General features: G+C 45.1%; 1 protein-coding gene across 4 annotated transcripts in view; it reads right to left on the reverse strand.

Moving 5' to 3' along the window:
• The window catches only part of pcdh9 (protocadherin 9), a 162,060-nt gene that overhangs the window by 144,741 nt on the left and 716 nt on the right, over window positions 1-16,603 (reverse strand). For all 4 annotated transcript variants that reach the window (XM_076047279.1, XM_076047262.1, XM_076047270.1 and 1 more), the window contains exon 2: window positions 13,241-16,406. In XM_076047279.1, coding sequence (XP_075903394.1) covers window positions 13,241-16,276 — 3,036 coding nt within the window. In that variant the 5' untranslated portion in view covers window positions 16,277-16,406. The remainder of the gene's footprint in view (window positions 1-13,240; window positions 16,407-16,603) is intronic.

Consider the following 16,603-nt stretch of genomic DNA (forward strand, 5'->3'; position numbering starts at 1 on the left):
TTCTCTACCTGACCTGACATTCCAAGCTCTGATATACATGAATGACTCATTTACATTCTGCAGCCATCTTAACAAATGTTGCGATACAGGCCGACAACAGCGGTGCTTCTTTTTATCTGCGGTTGCCAGGTATTGAAAAAAAATCATCATGTGAGGCAGAAGAAGGTTTTCCATAATCATGTATACGCTCACATCAATGCCGCCTTGTGTATGTGAGCGTATGGCTAGAAAGTTGCAGCGTTCAGTATTTAGTTGAGGGTTTTTTTTTTTGGTCTGTTTGTTTGTTTATTGCCTTATGCCTCTGGCTTTGCAGAGTCTGTCTTCTGAATGAGGCAACTGAAAGCAGGCATAGAGCTCATACATTAAAAAGAAGAAGAAGAGGAAGAAGAAGAAGAAGAAGAAGAAGAAGAAGAAGAAGAAGAAGAAGTTTCCTGGAAAAGCAGTTGTGGCAGGAAATAGAAAATAAATCTGGGTGCATATATCCATTATCAGGGCACGTTATCGTCAGAAGGGAGTGTGTGGAAGGAGAGGGAGCCAGGCTGGGTCTCTATGTGCGCTGCGAGATAGGGGAAACCAATTTCCACCTCTTCCCTTCTCATCCGCGGCACAGTGCTTGATTCGGCCCTCGCTCGCACCGTACAAGCAGGGCCGGATCATTTCATCTAAATAAGCCAGCCAAATGTTTTACACCTCCACATATTACTGGGCGGCGATAAGGCGCTGCTTCACCGTCCCATGCAAAGCAGCCCAACCCTCCCCCCCCCCCTTTTTTTTTCTCCTTGGTCTGCTCCATGGCCGTGTCAAAGATGAGCAGGACGGTAAGCTTCTCTGCAGGCGAGGGCTGCACAGATAGCAAGGAGCAAAAAATAAAAACACGAGGGGTGGGAGGGTGAGTGCATTAGAAAACCCTGCCATTTCTTACACCCCGGATGATAAAACAACAGACACGCCATATTTTATGTTTGCGTTAAATATTCCCATGTGCGCCAGACCCATGACAGCTCATTCTTGGCCAGATTTATCACAGCCCTTATCTGCTCAACTCGCCAGACAAAGGCATGGCACACAGCTTTACACTGTAGGATGCCGACGCCCGAGGCGCAAGACAAAGCACGCGATCAATACAAATCTGCAGTCTATACATCGAACAGGAGTGCACTGACACACATCCCTCCAGCAGCCATACATCACGCCTTCTTATCTAATTAGTTCCCCGAAGAGCGTGAATGCATCTAATTCTGTCATATCTCTCATTGTGCTCCACGCCGAGACGGGAGCGGGGCGGCGTGCGCGCTGGGCGGCGTGCGCGCTGAGCGCCGCCGCTGCTCTTTGCCAGGCTGAGGTGAACCTTTGGCTAAAAAGTCTGTCGCTGTGATATCGCAGACATGGGGAAATGGGAAATGATTATCAACAGTAATTGAATAATGGCCTTTGTTTGAGCCGACCGCAGGGGACTCATTTGAATCCACCTGTGATCTGCCATAGTTGGAAGTGAAAGATCAAACGCTCCCCCAATGTTGCCACTTGGCTCTCGCCCTGGACGAGAGAGAGACGGAGGAAAGTCAACATAAAACGCTGAACCAAATATTCCCGCGTCGAGCTGCTTTCCCATTATGTTAAAATCACACATAGACTCCAATGGATTAGCAGCAAAATCTGAAGACAAGAGCGGCAACAGTACCGCCTCATTACATGATCATAATGCAGATTGCAAACAGTAGTGCTTTTAAAACGCTATTTTGGGACACAAGTTGTTTTATGCTCGCAATGGCATTCATTACATTTCAGAATGTTTATTGTTTTTATTCCTATTCTAATGTGAATCCAGTGAAATCTACCTGTAGACATTCAACCATGGCTGTCACTCACAACATCAGCATGTTTATACAAACTGGTCCAATCCGGTTGTTTCTTTGGGTCTTTCTGTGTTGGCTTAGACAGACAGACAGACAGACAGACAGACAGACAGATAGATAGATAGATTGATAGATGTGTATGTGTGTGCAACAAGTTGGACTCTTTGACACGGAAGAAAATTCTACATTCAGCACAAACAGATCTGCACATCAACATCTGGAAAGTTTTTTGCACCTGCATGTCTACACACAAATGAAAGCTAAAATGCTAAATGTCATACGGACTCTACTGGTGGGAATGTTGCCGGTGACCAACGGATGATTTGTGCTTGGATGGCGGCGGCAGAGGCAAACACAGTCGAGGCAGGAGTATTTAAACAAGGATGTTTTGGGGGTTTTTTTCAGATCCAATGGGAGTTTGTGCTTCGAGACGAGTGACTGCAGGCACAGAGGGAATCTTAATACCATGGAATTGGAAATGTTAGTGGATGAGGCAAATGCACGTCAGGCAAAAAATAAGAAGAGATCTCCACACATAGGAAGAGCAGTACAGTGGCTTGAAAACCAATGAAAAAAAGCAGCAAGTGGCGAGGGGGCGGGGCAACGGTGGTGACATCACCTGCCCTTCAAACACCCTCAACCAGAATCAGCTTCAGCTTTTGCGATGGTTGTAGTGCTCATTGTGAATGACGCCAACTCCTCCTTGTGTTTTGCCCGCTCTGCTAGAGACAAATGGAGCGAACGCAGTAGCGCACCCATTATTCACAGCCACCAATCAGATGAAACCTTTCCAAACTGGCTGCAGCCTCTCAGCCCAGCCTCTCTCCCTCTGCCTCCCAACACTTTGCTGCGCTGCTTCACAACTGCATGTCAGCGCCACCGCAGCCTCCACCTGCAGCCTCCGGGGGGTTGCTCTGTGTTTTCCCATCACTCCTCACAGTCTCTGCTAACCATCTGAGGGGAGGCGTGAGTGTCAAAGTCTGGACATCAAACTTGTAAGGTTGATACACTCGCAATTTACCTTTCAGTAAATCAGCTGCTGAAACCTTTCCAACAGGAGACCACCTGCTGCTAATGGAAGTTAAAAGCCTTGCTAAACCGCAGTCAGCGGTGGTCACTGTTCCGTTTCCCATTTACTGTACATATATGCTTTGTGTGTGTGTGAGAGTGTGTGCGTGTGTGTGTGTGTGTGTGTGTTTAAAAGCTGAAACCAAAAGGTTAAGAATTTATCCGGGCCGTGGAGCGGCACCGGCAGAACGCTTGCTTGCCCCCACTTGAGCCTGCGTTTTTGGAGGGGGATAAAAATCTGGGAGCACCCAGTCTGAGGGTGGACGCTCTACCGCTTGTATCTGTGTGAAAGATGTCCTAACTGTAATTTTAATTCCCATAGTAGCAACTTTCGGCAGACTGTCTGACTGCTAAAAGTGTGAGGCTTCGATTTGCCAAAAAAAGCAGAAGGCAAATGGCTCAGAGGGAGGGACATGAATATTTTCAGCACATTATACCTTCCCAAAGCCTCGCAAAAGAGACAAATGCAATTTTGTAGCGCAAATAAAAAAAGAGGCTGTCCCCAAGATGGCACAGTAAAGTGTAAGGAAGTGTAAAATCTTACCTTCACTCAACTGTGACCCAGTACATTTTCCCAAGTGGTTTCACTACAAAGTCCAACTTAATTCCTCAACTATAAATATACATGTATACTGTACGTACCTATAACCTTCACTGGATCTAATGGCTGCATTGCAAGCATCACCACATCAAATGAACATACCACTCAGTATTTGCTGTATTCAGTTTAGTTTTCTTGAAAATTTCATTTCAGGCTACCATGCTAGCAGATATATTATGAGCATTGGAGGCATTAACACACTTTCCACCCCGGAAGTCACTGCACTTTTCTGTACGTAATCATTTTTATTTACCCCTCCAGGTATAATAAGAACTCTGCATGTTTATCAAACATATCATCTACTTTTGGTTAAACTAACCAAATAATAAAAAAACTGTTTTCCGGCACTAATTACTCTAACCCAACAGCATTTCACCCAAACACTGTTCTGTTTTATTTAATTGTAATTTTATTTTAAGAACGAGAATAAGGAGTTTTAAATGTTGGTCCCTTGCTGAAATATGTTTTCCTATCATTTTTCCTTTCACTGAAAAATGTAAAGATGTCCTAGTTCCTCTGTGAAAGGGCCATGTGTTTGGCCACGGTCATCAATCAATCACGCTTATTGGATTTCAATACATTCGTCTGCGTCAAAAAAAGGTGTGTGGGGGGGGGGGGGGGACGCTAAAGGACACGGCTGTGGGAAAACCAAGGACATAATTAATCTGACTTCCCTTTAAACAAGGTTAGGAAGGCACGTGACATCATCTCTCTGCGCTTCATGTGAATGTTATGCTGGACCATGTGTGCTTTATTTTGTCATTTTCCGAGTTATTAAAACAAAGAGAAGACTGTGGGTTGCAAGAACCCAAGGTATGTTTGTCATGTGCCACTTATCTGCATCAGTGGAGTGGTTCAAATGTTCTGGCTTGGTTTTCATTTCCTGCCCTTTTGCATCTTTGACTGAAAACTAAGTAAAAACTAGTGTGCCACATCGGAGATGACTGATATTTCCTGACCATCATCATCCATGTAAGATGGTTAACCAAATTTATCAAACGTTCCCGCATCATTTTTATTAGATTGATGTCATCTTGTTTCATGGCATAATGGTCTTTTTTCTTCTTTTTTTTATCGTATTTTAACACACACAGTTGTTGCTGCAATGAACACGTCCTCATTTGCCTGTTTGCTGCTAAGAGATATTATCATTATACTTTAGGTCAGAAGGCAGACTTCAATTTTTGTGTCACTAAGTGCACCCAGCTTTTTGAAAATGACCGTGTATAAATGAGGTCAACATTTTAAGCTTATATTTATTTATTTCTTTATTTGTTTGTTTATCTTTTTTTTTTTCCTCCATTCCTCATTTCCTGACACGGAAACTAAGCTCTGCTTCCAGCTTTAGAGCAGAGTGGGCAGATTACTCTGAGTTAGTGGTGCCCTTCACGGATGTGTTGGTGTGGCACTTTCAAATCCCTCCCCTTATGCAAGGACCATTTAAGAGGTGACACATCTATATTTCTTAAACTGCTAGGTAGCTTAGGATTAGCGATTCAAGTGTCACATGATCCTGGCTCTTCAAAAAGTCACTTCTGTAAAAGTGTTTGTTTGTAATATTTAAAAACACAGTCTTTTTTTCCCCCTCTAACAATGTAAGTTGTGACCATGCAGGCGTAGACACACCGACCAATACTGGCACGAGCACAAGATTGACACTGATTTCTGTTTTTTTTCTGTTAATTTGCTGTTCAAGCTCCATATCACAACTGATGCAATTACACTAAGTGCTGTTCGGCTACACCTGCTTGGTAATTGAATTAAATGTGCAAGAGTGAAAACTTGTGAATATTTCCAGACCTCGTGCTCAACTGGAAACTTGTCCAGGATGCTTCCTGCTTTGACAAGTGGACAGCTGGGATCCGCTCCAGCTTCCCAGTGAACCCATGGAGCCAGAGAGAAATGGATGCATTGATGATGCACTGGTTTCACAATAGGTAGGGGAGACTACATTACCTGAATTCAGCCATGGGGAAATCTGAATTAAAAGAGATTTTAATGTCTCATTAAAAAAAAAAGAAGACATGACCAGGGACTCGACTTTGGGCCAAAGATGACTGGGATGCGATCCAGCCCCCCCCCTGGAGCCAAGTGCAGGATGAGGGTGGATGGGTGGATAGATGGATGGATGGACTAGAAACAGCATTAGAAAAAACTCGATGAAGATGAATGTAGTCGTATACTCGTAATGTGCGCTAAGCTAATGCGGAGACACACTGGGTCTTTTTTCCTGTAGAAAAGCTGAGTCATCATTTTCTCTGTGGGTCACTGATTCTTTTGGCTGATTTTTAATATCCCGCTTCTATTAAAAGGATTGTGTCCACTTAAAGCAGCAGCAGTTGCAACACTTGTGTCTGGTGGGAGTGGTTTGCATGCAGCACCTTGACTAAAACTATGAACGCGTATCTCTAAAAACAACGTCATGATTTGGAAAACAAGCACTTGTGAAAACAAGAATGATCTCTTCAGTGATCTTTTAAACATTTATTATGAAATTATGAAGGTAATAGCACTGATCAAATAAAGCTTTTCAAGACAGAATTAGAGTTTCAGTGTACTGAATAACTGGCAGAATGGATTCCAGATGTCATTTATGTAAACCCAGCAATGCAAAACAAAAGACAGCAGAGCAGATATATAGATATTTATATATATAAAAAAATAAAAAATAAATAAAAACAAGTTCATTACTGTTTACCACAGCACATTAGGCAAAATTACCAGGAGTTCAGGTTACATGAAACATCTCATATGTACAAGAAAAGATTTACATTGATGAGGGTTACAGAGTCTCTGTGAGCTATGGTGGGGCGTCACGGCAGAGCAGTCAATGGCAGTCACATTTCAAGTCAAGTGCAGCTCTTTGCTGGGGGGTGGAGTGTTGGACGGGTGGGGTGGGGGTGGGGGTGGAGGTGGAGTGTGCTGGGGGCGCGTGGGGGACAGGGGTGGGGGGGGCGTCTTTGGCTGGCGATGCCACGGTCGCCACCAGTCTAGACGGCAGTGCCACACGCTAGTGACGGAGCAGCGGCCCGGCTGTCACTGGACACAACAAGCCCGTGACAAGGACGCGTCTCCCTCCGGGTTTGTCATGTGGAGACACACGGCACCACTTTGCCCATCTTTTACAGCCTCCCCCTACCCCACCCCCCCATCCCCCCATCCCCATCCCGTTACGATAGCGGAGGGAGATTGGAAGGAGACGGGACGGCGCGTCGTTGAACACAAGGCGCCGTCATCTGTCACAAGTGATCAGAGCACAAAGGTGAACACACCCTTGGTGGTTTAACATCGCTTGTAACGGCACTGACCCCCTCCCGCACCCCCCACACCCAACCCCCCCCCACCGTCCCCCCTCAAAAAAAAAAAAAAAAAAGAAAGAAAGAAACATGGTTGAAAGGTGTGGGGCTGGAGACAAGGGAGATAAGGAGTGGGCGGGTGAGGGGTTAGGGGGTCGGGGGAGTGGGGGAGTAGTAGGGGGTTGGACAGAGGGAAGAGGTCACTGGATGTTGGGGATGGGGCATTCAAACAATGAAGTAGCATCAAAACTTCTTTCTTTTTTTATTTCATCGTATTTTTTGGCAAACAAGCAAGAAAAGTCAAGAAACATTTTCTTCCACCCTCTACTCCATATTTAAGGGTCTGAGAGAATTCGGCTGAGATGTCGATAATGTTAGTGTGTGAGGCTGCAGGTTGTCTCTTTCTGAATACACTGTGTTGGGGGGGAGGGGGAGGGATTGTGATGCTCGTATGTCAAAATGATTGATTGCCGTAGAAACAATGGGAAAGGTGTTTTGTGGATTGTTTTAAACATTGAAATGAACTTACAGGAAAAAAAAATGATAGCCCAACAAAAAAAAAGTACAATGTCTTTGGTTTCTGCGCATGCTGAACATTATAGTTCACAAAGCAAACCCTTGATGATCATCAATCAATCTGCTTTGGGAGAGAACTGCAATACGTGATGAGGTTGAGATGAATGGGTTGCCAGCTAAACGTGAATCTCAAAATAAATGCGTGACTAACATATACATCCACACATTGGACCGTTTGATGTATGACTTTAATTGTCACAATCAAGGCTGTGTAGTACGCAGCCTGTCTTGCAGACAACACAGTGAATCTTGGGTGATGAGGGAATGTATGGAGATCTGAACACACAAGTGAAAGGTTTGAACAGAAAAGAAGCAAAGGCAAAAAGTAAAATGCAATTCCTGGTAATTTGCCATCATCTGTGTTTTGTCAATCTTGTGCAGTTTTTAGACAAAAGAACCAGAATAGGTATCGTCTGTCAGAAGCAAAAAAAGAAAGAGAAGAAATAAGTAAAGTCTGTAGTTTAGCCAGTGCAGCAGGGAACTCAGATTCATTTTTGCTATTTTATGTAGACAACACAAGATGCCCTCAGGCCGTCAATTCACTCTGGTGGCACCCACAGTGACTTAAGTGATCTTAACAGAGCCAACAGTCCAGTTTCACTTGCTTTCAACCACCTCCACAAACAGAACATGACAAGTTTGCTTTCAAAAAAAAAAAAAAAAAAAAAAAAGGATACAAAGCTGTCTGCTTTCGAGCCCCCTAAAATTCCTAAACCGCAGATGCATAATCTTTGATAGGAACTTCACTTCAAATGCTAGCTACATTTGTGTTGAGCCAAAGGCCTCAGGAGCGAGTCCCTGGGAGAATACAGTACAAGTTATTCTCGAAGGGCCTGTTTCACTAAGAAAGGCGCGCAAAATCGATCGCCCACGCTAACAGATCGAGCCAGTTGGCGGCCGACTGACTGGGATTTCAAATGACAACAGATGCAAAAAAGTGGTGGAGGCTGCCCTATTTCAATAAGGGTCTTGCGTGCATTTTCACCATGGAGAGTACAGGAGAGCGAGAGAGTGACTGCAGGGAAAAAAAGAAAGAAAAAGGAATCAGGAAACTGCAGCTGTGGAATTGCAATCTGAGACATTAGAGTCTCACAGGAGGTGTGTGTGTGTGTTTGATGGAGATGGTTTCCTCTCTTTCTTTCCTTTTTAATTGCCCTATGGAAAATTAAAACAAAATTGCAGCCTATACCTCAAACCAATGGCTCTGAACCCGATCGCCTGCATCTGCAGCATGAAGCTGATGTTCTGCGCATGGCCAATGTTTGGCTGTGCCAGTTAGCAGCCGTGGAGTTGTAGTGATCGTAAAAAACCCATTTTAACACTAGTTCAGATGAATTAAGTCACTTTTTTTCTTTCTTTTTATTTTTTCCAATTGTTCTCCATACTGAAGTTCTCACTAAGTCGGGGATCTTGGGCTCTTTGAGGCCAGATGGATTTCCAAAGTCCCTTAAAGTGTTTCTCTGGCTTTTCGCAGACAGCAAACATCCCCTACGGTCGCAGCACCAAGGGGTGCCTGTACCCATCAGCAGTGTGTTGGGATTCGTAAGACTGTCTGGGCAGATGGCTTGTGTCACCTGGCAGGGTGGACGTTTGCGCTGCGGCAATATGGTCAATATGATGAATTCCATCTGTCAGGGGAGGCGACGTTTAGGCTGATCGCTGCTCGCATTACTTGTTTGCTTTGAGGTGAATGCAGGTGACGCACAAGAAGCGAGAGAGTCTGTGTCCTTTAGACCACCGCAGAAAATCTTAAATCAAAGCGTATAATTAGCAAGGGGTTCGCGCAGGCATAACTCTGGACGGGGAAAGCCGAGGAGAAGGATGCACGAGCGCAACAGTCGCCAACAGTGGCTTGGCCTCGCTCCATCTTCTTCCATCATATCACCAAACTCTGTGTCAGCACAACCCAGGAGATATCGCAGCAGACTTTCCCCCTCAGGTGCGACGTTGTCATAGTTCATTAATCTTCTCAAACTTCTCCTGCTGCCATCAGCCCCCGTACGTACGTACGACTAATCCCCTTATTAATGTGGCAAATGAACCTGCACAAGAAGGACGACTCCCCTTAGGCGCCATAATTACAATGGTCTGTACAAACTCCTGTTTGCCCAGAATGTCCATTCATTAAATGAACTGTCAAGGCAGCACCAGGGGTGCTCTTGCAAAAGCTTTCACAAGGATTGGACGTCGGCGAGATCATGCACACCCTACACAATCATCTCAAACGTACGGGTTTCTCCCTCTTCTTTAACTTTCACCAGGGGATTTTCTCAAAATGAAGGGGGTGAAGTGGTGAAGTGAACCTACAGGGTGGCCTCAGGTTTATCTTTTTTTTTTTTTTAGGTTGATATTTTTGTGATTTTTTTTTTGCACGCCAGCTTCATGAGTATTTCAATCGCTGCACTTCCTATGAAAGCTGAAAAAAATAAGGCTAAAAGCATGTTAAGATGTCCATGACATGAGTCGTGGGATTTCATGTGCAGTACATAGTTAACACGTAGCTCGGGGGCTCACGTTACGTTAGCGAGCCACTTCTACGCCTCAGCGTGGAACCACCGAAAGGGAGAAAGTGAGCGTGATGCTGAAACGGCTGTGATTATACTTGGTTTCTTAGATGCTTGTGTTGCCTTGAGAAACTAGGGCAGTGTTTCCATGCTCCCCCCTCCACCCTTCAGTGTTGTTTACACTAATGTAGGTCCCTGGAGGGTAAATAATAAGGGGGAGGTGGTAAGATGGGGTCTCCTAATGCTATCAGCCAAGTTCGGAGTCCCTATCAGGCTGATTCCACAAGGCTTTTGTCTGCGATGACACCGCTGTCTGCTGTTTGCAATGCTTGGTGACGAACCTCCATGCTTCTCTCTCACTGACTCTCTCTTTGCTAATCGATTTCCTTTTAGATTGCCGTTTTGATTTGTTTTTTGAAATTGGTGCTGATGGTGTGTAGAAGTGATTCATTCAAACAGCCACAAAATGTTTTTTGTCAGTTCTTTGAGGAAATGACTGCTCTTATAGAGTAAGAACAAAAAAAAAGTCTCTCTGCTTTTCAAGGTATTCAGCTGTATCATGAGGACAACCAATTTCCGCTTTTGTTCAATTCTTCTTGGCAACAATGGGTGATTGGTTAAAGTTTTTTTTTTTTTTTTTTAATGTCGCACATTTATCCACACAGTAATAATCTGGAAAAATACTGAATTGTTTTTTTTTTTTATCTCTCTCTCTCTCTCTCTCTCTCTCTGTAGGATTTTAATAACAGTTTTTATCTTATCTTTGTTTTTATTTCATTTTTTTCGTCTAGAAACCTCAGGAAATATAATATGATAATCCAATGATATTGCATCCTGTATATACTGCCTGTTTGAAATTCCCTTTTTAAATGTCTTTGACTTCTTATCTTCTCTTTGTCTGCTTAATGCCTTGGCAGAATTTCAAAACAGTTGTACTGGATACATCTTCTTATCAGAAAAACGCTCATAAAATGACATCCACGCGTCACTAGGAATGATCCCCCTGCGCTAAACCATCGAAATATTGGATTTAAAATACACAGCAACTTGCTCGGTTATTGCTGTATAGTCATCATTTCACACACAATCAATAACTGCCATTTAAACTCTGAAAATGAATTGGGATCCTTATCATTGACGTGTTTTGGAATAATTAGGATTAAGCACCAAGCAGATACGTCTTAACGGTCTTCATTACCAATTGCGAAAGATAGATGTTAGCTAAGAGCTGAAAGGTAGAAAATTGCTTTTGCTTCTAATAATAATGAAATGGAGATAAGAAAACGTACCCTTGTGTGCAGTCAAAAGCATTACAGCACATCTGTTTGAATGATTTATAGAGACAATATTGCTCTGAATAGTGCTTCTCTCCTCTTGTCTTGTCGAGGCTTCTGTCCCAAATGTTTCTGTGAAGCTGATATTTGTTTTGCAATAAAAAAAAATATATATATATGTATATATATATATATATATATATATATATATATATATATATATATATATATATATACGTTTTAAAATGAAAATGGATGAGATGATTGGCTGCTGCTTTTGTTTTCTTGAGACGGCAAAATGATGTCAGTGTCAGCTCTCTCTCTGCTGCTTCAGGGATGGCACGCTCGTGCTCCAGACTGCACACAACGTTTGCAAAGATAATCAAAATTTTCTGCAATGCCTCCATTACTTAGATAATCCGCGCGCTAAAGAGAGCACCGGGCTCTGAAGTGTTTGTCACAATTATTGATTCCGATAAATCTCGTATGGACGCGTGGGATGACTGAGCAGATCAATGCAGTCGTGTTTACGCTGTAGTGTCATATCACATTTGTCCTTCTCTCGGGTTGAGTGGCCCCCACACGCAAACACACACCCACCAACCCCCCGCCCCCTTCATAAGCCGTCTCATCCCCTCTCTTTCTCTCTCTCTCTCTCTCTCTCACACACACACACACACACACACACACACACACACATTAACGGCGCCTGGCAAGTGACACCAAACTGAATGCCTCTTTTGACTGCTGCCGCTCGCACAGCAACACATTAAATGCAGGCCCAGATGCAGTGACCTGGAGGTATGCTTTGATAGGAGTCGCACAGTGTCACCTCTGTAATTCCACTCGCTCTTCCGGATAGAGCTTATCACTCACATCTCTAAACGCCATTATCAATCTTCCCCTGTGCAGCCTCCACATCATTAGGCAGGAGCATTTCACTAAGGACGCCAACACAGGTTCCACTTCTTTCTCCTCCTCCTTTGCATTTAGAAGTCCACTGCCGGCTGGCGCCGTGCCAGGCTATTGCATGTAGCGCAACACTGCCACCTAAGGGTTCAGTACCACCACCCATGGAGCCTGACCTACTCTTGCTCTGACTCGTCCTCCCTTCTCTGCTGCTCCGTACTCTGCTCGTCCGTGTGTTCTGTTAGATTAGAACTGTGTGCGTTGTGTTGCGCTGCTTTATTAGCAGAAAAATTAATAAGGCTTTGATAAAAAAAAAAAAAGAAAAAAAGCAGCATGGATTATGTTGAAATTCGAGGCTCATTATTGGCTAATCCTTTCTGAATTGGATGTGTATCAAGTTCCAGACAAGCTTCACTCAGTTCACCAGTGTGCAAGAGAGGAGGCATTTAATTCGCGCGTGGAAGATGTGGCAAAGCCTACGGTCACATTCACAGCACCGCCGCGGCAGACTAATTATCGGCTGTCATTATTGCAGCAGGTGTTGGAAAGGTCTTTTGTGATATTATAACACACACCAAAAAAAAAAAAGGGAAAAGAAACAAACAAAAAACATGAGTACATTCAGGAGATTTATGAGGAGTGAGAAATCAGCTAAGTTTTTTTTGGAGAATGTGTGCAGCAATTATACGAAGATGGAGACAAGTAATCTGAGTAGATAGGTAAGAAAAAAATGTTTCTTTCACAAAGAACATTTAGTCACAATTATGTTATGTTGGTACATTTTACAAGCGCTCTAACTTGGGTGCTGAATAGACAAAATAAGGCAAGGCAATCACTTACCCACTTGCATTTTAATAATATGAATTAACATATTTTAATGACAAAACATCAGTCTGTAATTATTCCCCCAAACGTATGCATATGATTAACGCCATTACTTAGCAATTGTGCAAGTTAATTGTCTCTTTTTGCAATTTTCTTTTCTTTCCCCCTCTTTTTTTAAGTTTACAGTGGAGCTTTCTGAAGCAGTGTGTCTGCAGTAGTTTTTTCTGTTGCAACATTATGGTTAAGTCTGTAATCTAGACTCGGATATTTAACACTGTGGGACGGGGCAGTTATAGGCAGTACTTATCGACCAGTAAAAGTGCTCTTTTACCTGCTGTCTGGTGTGCATGGGTCCCTTCGTCTTGAACCCTCCTTGGGAGCTGCACTCTGAGGCACTGAAGTGGTCGGAGCTCGTGGAGGACCTCTTGGAAAGGGTGTCACAGCCCCCGACAAATGTGTTATCCAATGGGAGCTCCTGAATTACGTGGTGCTTCTTCACTGAGACCGGCGTGTCGGCCTTGAGGTGGAAAGCCGATTGCGGCGAGGCGGACTTGTAGTGCCGGGCCAGGTCTGGGCTGCTCGGCTTGAAGGTGGTGGTCGGGGTTGCATTCCAATCAAAGCGGCCGATGCCTTGCTCCTCCAGCTCCGTGGGCAGGCTGATGGTTCCGTTGATCGGCTCGTGGGCAGGATCGTCGGGCTTGTTCCCCTCGATGGTGACAAAGTTGAGCAGGGAGCTTTTGGGGGATTTCCTTTTCTTGCGCTTTTTCTTCTTGTTCTGCTTGTTTTCAGTGTTGGGCGACATCCACTCGGCTCCCTGTTTTTTCCTCTGCGCCGCTTTGAACCTGGACGCGTGGCGGCAGCGCAGCAGCACCGTGACAAAGATGACAATGATCACCACCAGGGCGCCGGTCACAAAGGCTATCATTATCGTTAAATAGTCACCACTTTGATAAGTTTCGCTGCTTTCGCTGATGTTGCGCTCAATCGGGGTCTCCATCTTGCGCCGGATGAGGTCGTAGATGAGCGTGGAGTTGCCCACCGTGTCATTGACATAGAGAAACACCAGCACCAGAGTGTGAAGAGATTTGGGATAGCCAAGGTCACTGATATTGACCACTAATCTGTGTAAGCCGATGTCAGTCACTGCTGGTTTTTCCTCCAGGGTGATATTTCCCGTGACGGGGTCAATTCTGAACAGGCCTTTGTTGTTTCCATTCACTATAGTGTATTTAAGCTCTGCGTTCATCCCCGTATCGCCATCCACAGCAAACACCTCAGCCACGACGGACCCCGGGATGGAGGACAGAGGGACGAGCTTGAAGGACGTGTTGGAGGGGGGGTAGATGACGATGGGCGTGTTGTCATTCACGTCGATGACATTGATGGTCACTTTGGCAGCTGAGGAGCAAGGGGGCCTGCCACTGTCCACGGCCCGGACATCAAAAGTGTAGGAGCTCTGTTGCTCCCGATCAAATGACACGTTAGATTTGATCACCCCGGAGAAAGGATCCAGTATAAAGTTCTCATTGTCATTCAGTATGGAGAGGGAAACGGCAGCATTTTCTCCGGCATCCGAATCCGTCACAGTTATTACCCCCACAGTGCTGTATTTAGGCAGATTCTCAGACACAAAGAACTGAAAGTGGTTGTGCGTGAACTTGGGGTTGTTGTCATTCTCATCCAGCACAGTCACTATGACGGCTGCCTGCGTCTGAAGAGGAGGTGTCCCATTATCTCTCGCCGTTACTGTGAAGAGAAATCTATCCTGATCTTCCCGGTCAAAAACCCGCGACGCTGTCAGGACCCCCGTTTTACGGTCCAGATCGAAGAAGGAGGCGTTGGGGCCGAGCTGATAGACAATCTCTGCATTTTTGCCACTGTCCTCATCGGTGGCGCTGAGAGTAGTCAGGAACAGGTCACGTTTGTTGTTCTCCATAACAGCCAGCTCGATAACTGGCTGAGTGAAAATGGGGGGGTTGTCGTTCTCATCTTCCAACCTCACTCTCACCAAGGCAGTCTGATTTAAGCTCGGTTTTCCAGAGTCAGAAGCCACAATTTTAAAGTTGTACTCCTTGGTCCCCTCGTAGTCGAGCAGCGCTGACGTCTCTAACAAGTACTGGTTGTCATACACTGCTTTCAGATGGAAGGGCACATCTTTCTCTATGAAGCAAATGACCTTGCCATTGATGTCCGTGTCTTTGTCTGACACTGTGATGAGAGCTATCTTTGTATTTATGGGGTCCTTCTCCGAGAGGAAAACAGTGCCATTGATGGGACTGATTATGTATCTCAGGTCTATATTGGGTGGATTGTCATTAACATCAGTCACATTGATGGTTACTGTGGCTCTGGCAGAGCTGGAGCTGCCGTCACTAGCTAAAACAGCGAGCTTATGAATGGCGGTCTCCTCTCTATCCAGGGGCCTCTGCACAGTGATGAGGCCAGATGTTGTGTTTAATGCAAATAGTCGCTTTGTAGCAGGGGACACCTGAGTGCCAAACACGTAGCGGATCTCTGCGTTCGCCCCTATGTCTGCATCCGTGGCCTGAAGCTGCACGACAGAGGTGCCGATGGGCGAGTTCTCTGGAATGTGCACGTCTATCTGACCCTCTTTAAACACCGGCCGGTTGTCGTTGACGTCCGTCACAGTCACTTGCAGGATGGCAGTGCTGGATTTCTGTGGCGTGCCGCCGTCTTCCACTTTGATCTTCATCACATAAGTGTCCTTTTGCTCTCTGTCCAGATTCTGCTGCACAATGAGCTGGGGCCACTTCTCCCCCTCCGGCGTTTCCACAATGTCTAAGCTGAAAGCACTCTGCCCATTGATCAGCTCGTACTTGTGGACACTGTTGGGTCCAGTGTCTGGGTCGGTGGCAGAGGGAATGGCAAAGCGGCTGTTAATGAGCGTGTTCTCCGGGATGGAAATGTTGATCACAGGGGACGGGAACATGGGAGCATTATCGTTTGTGTCTTTCACGATTATTTTGATCTTTATCAGCCTGAAATAATCATTGGGCAAGATGACCACTTCTATCTCAAACGAGCACTCGCTGTCCTCGAACGACGGGCCGGGGCACAACTTCTCTCTGTCGATTCGGTTTGATGTCGTGAATATCTCGCCGGTGCTGCTCAGCACGCGCACCAGTGGGTTATCTCCCGCTTTGGAGACGAGCCGGTACACCAGATTTGCACTTGCTCCAGTGGCAGCATTTATGTGGGAAATGTTTAGGTCCTTTGGTATGTTTCCAATGAGGACGTTTTCCTGCAGCTCCTCTCTGATGGGGTAGATTAGCTCTTGGGCTATCGCAGGATCCATCCACAAGCAGGCAAGCAGGGCACCCAACAGGTAATAATCTCTTAAATCCATGATTATGCAATTGTGCTCCCAGTTTTGTGTGTGTGTTTGTGTGTGTCAGTGTTTTTTTTGTTTTTTGAAGGTGTCTCTCTGTGTTGTCACAGGCAGTGTCTTCCTTGGTGAAGAATCCACACACCGAAACCTATGGATACACACAGAGTTTCTCTTCAGTCAAACAACTTTGCCATGAGCACAAAATCACATTTTCCCATCAACCAGGGCTCGAGCTTGACGGTGATTTTAAAGTAATCATCCAGGTTAAAATCACAACACCCCCCCCCCACCCTCCCTGCCCCCGCCCCCACAATAATTTAAAGGCAATAAGTCAAATCTGAGGAG

This window comes from Nelusetta ayraudi, unplaced genomic scaffold (genome assembly GCF_046127955.1).
Source record: "Nelusetta ayraudi isolate G7.1 ecotype Tasmania unplaced genomic scaffold, CSIRO-AGI_Nayr_v1 ptg000005l, whole genome shotgun sequence".
NCBI lineage: Eukaryota > Metazoa > Chordata > Actinopteri > Tetraodontiformes > Monacanthidae > Nelusetta > Nelusetta ayraudi.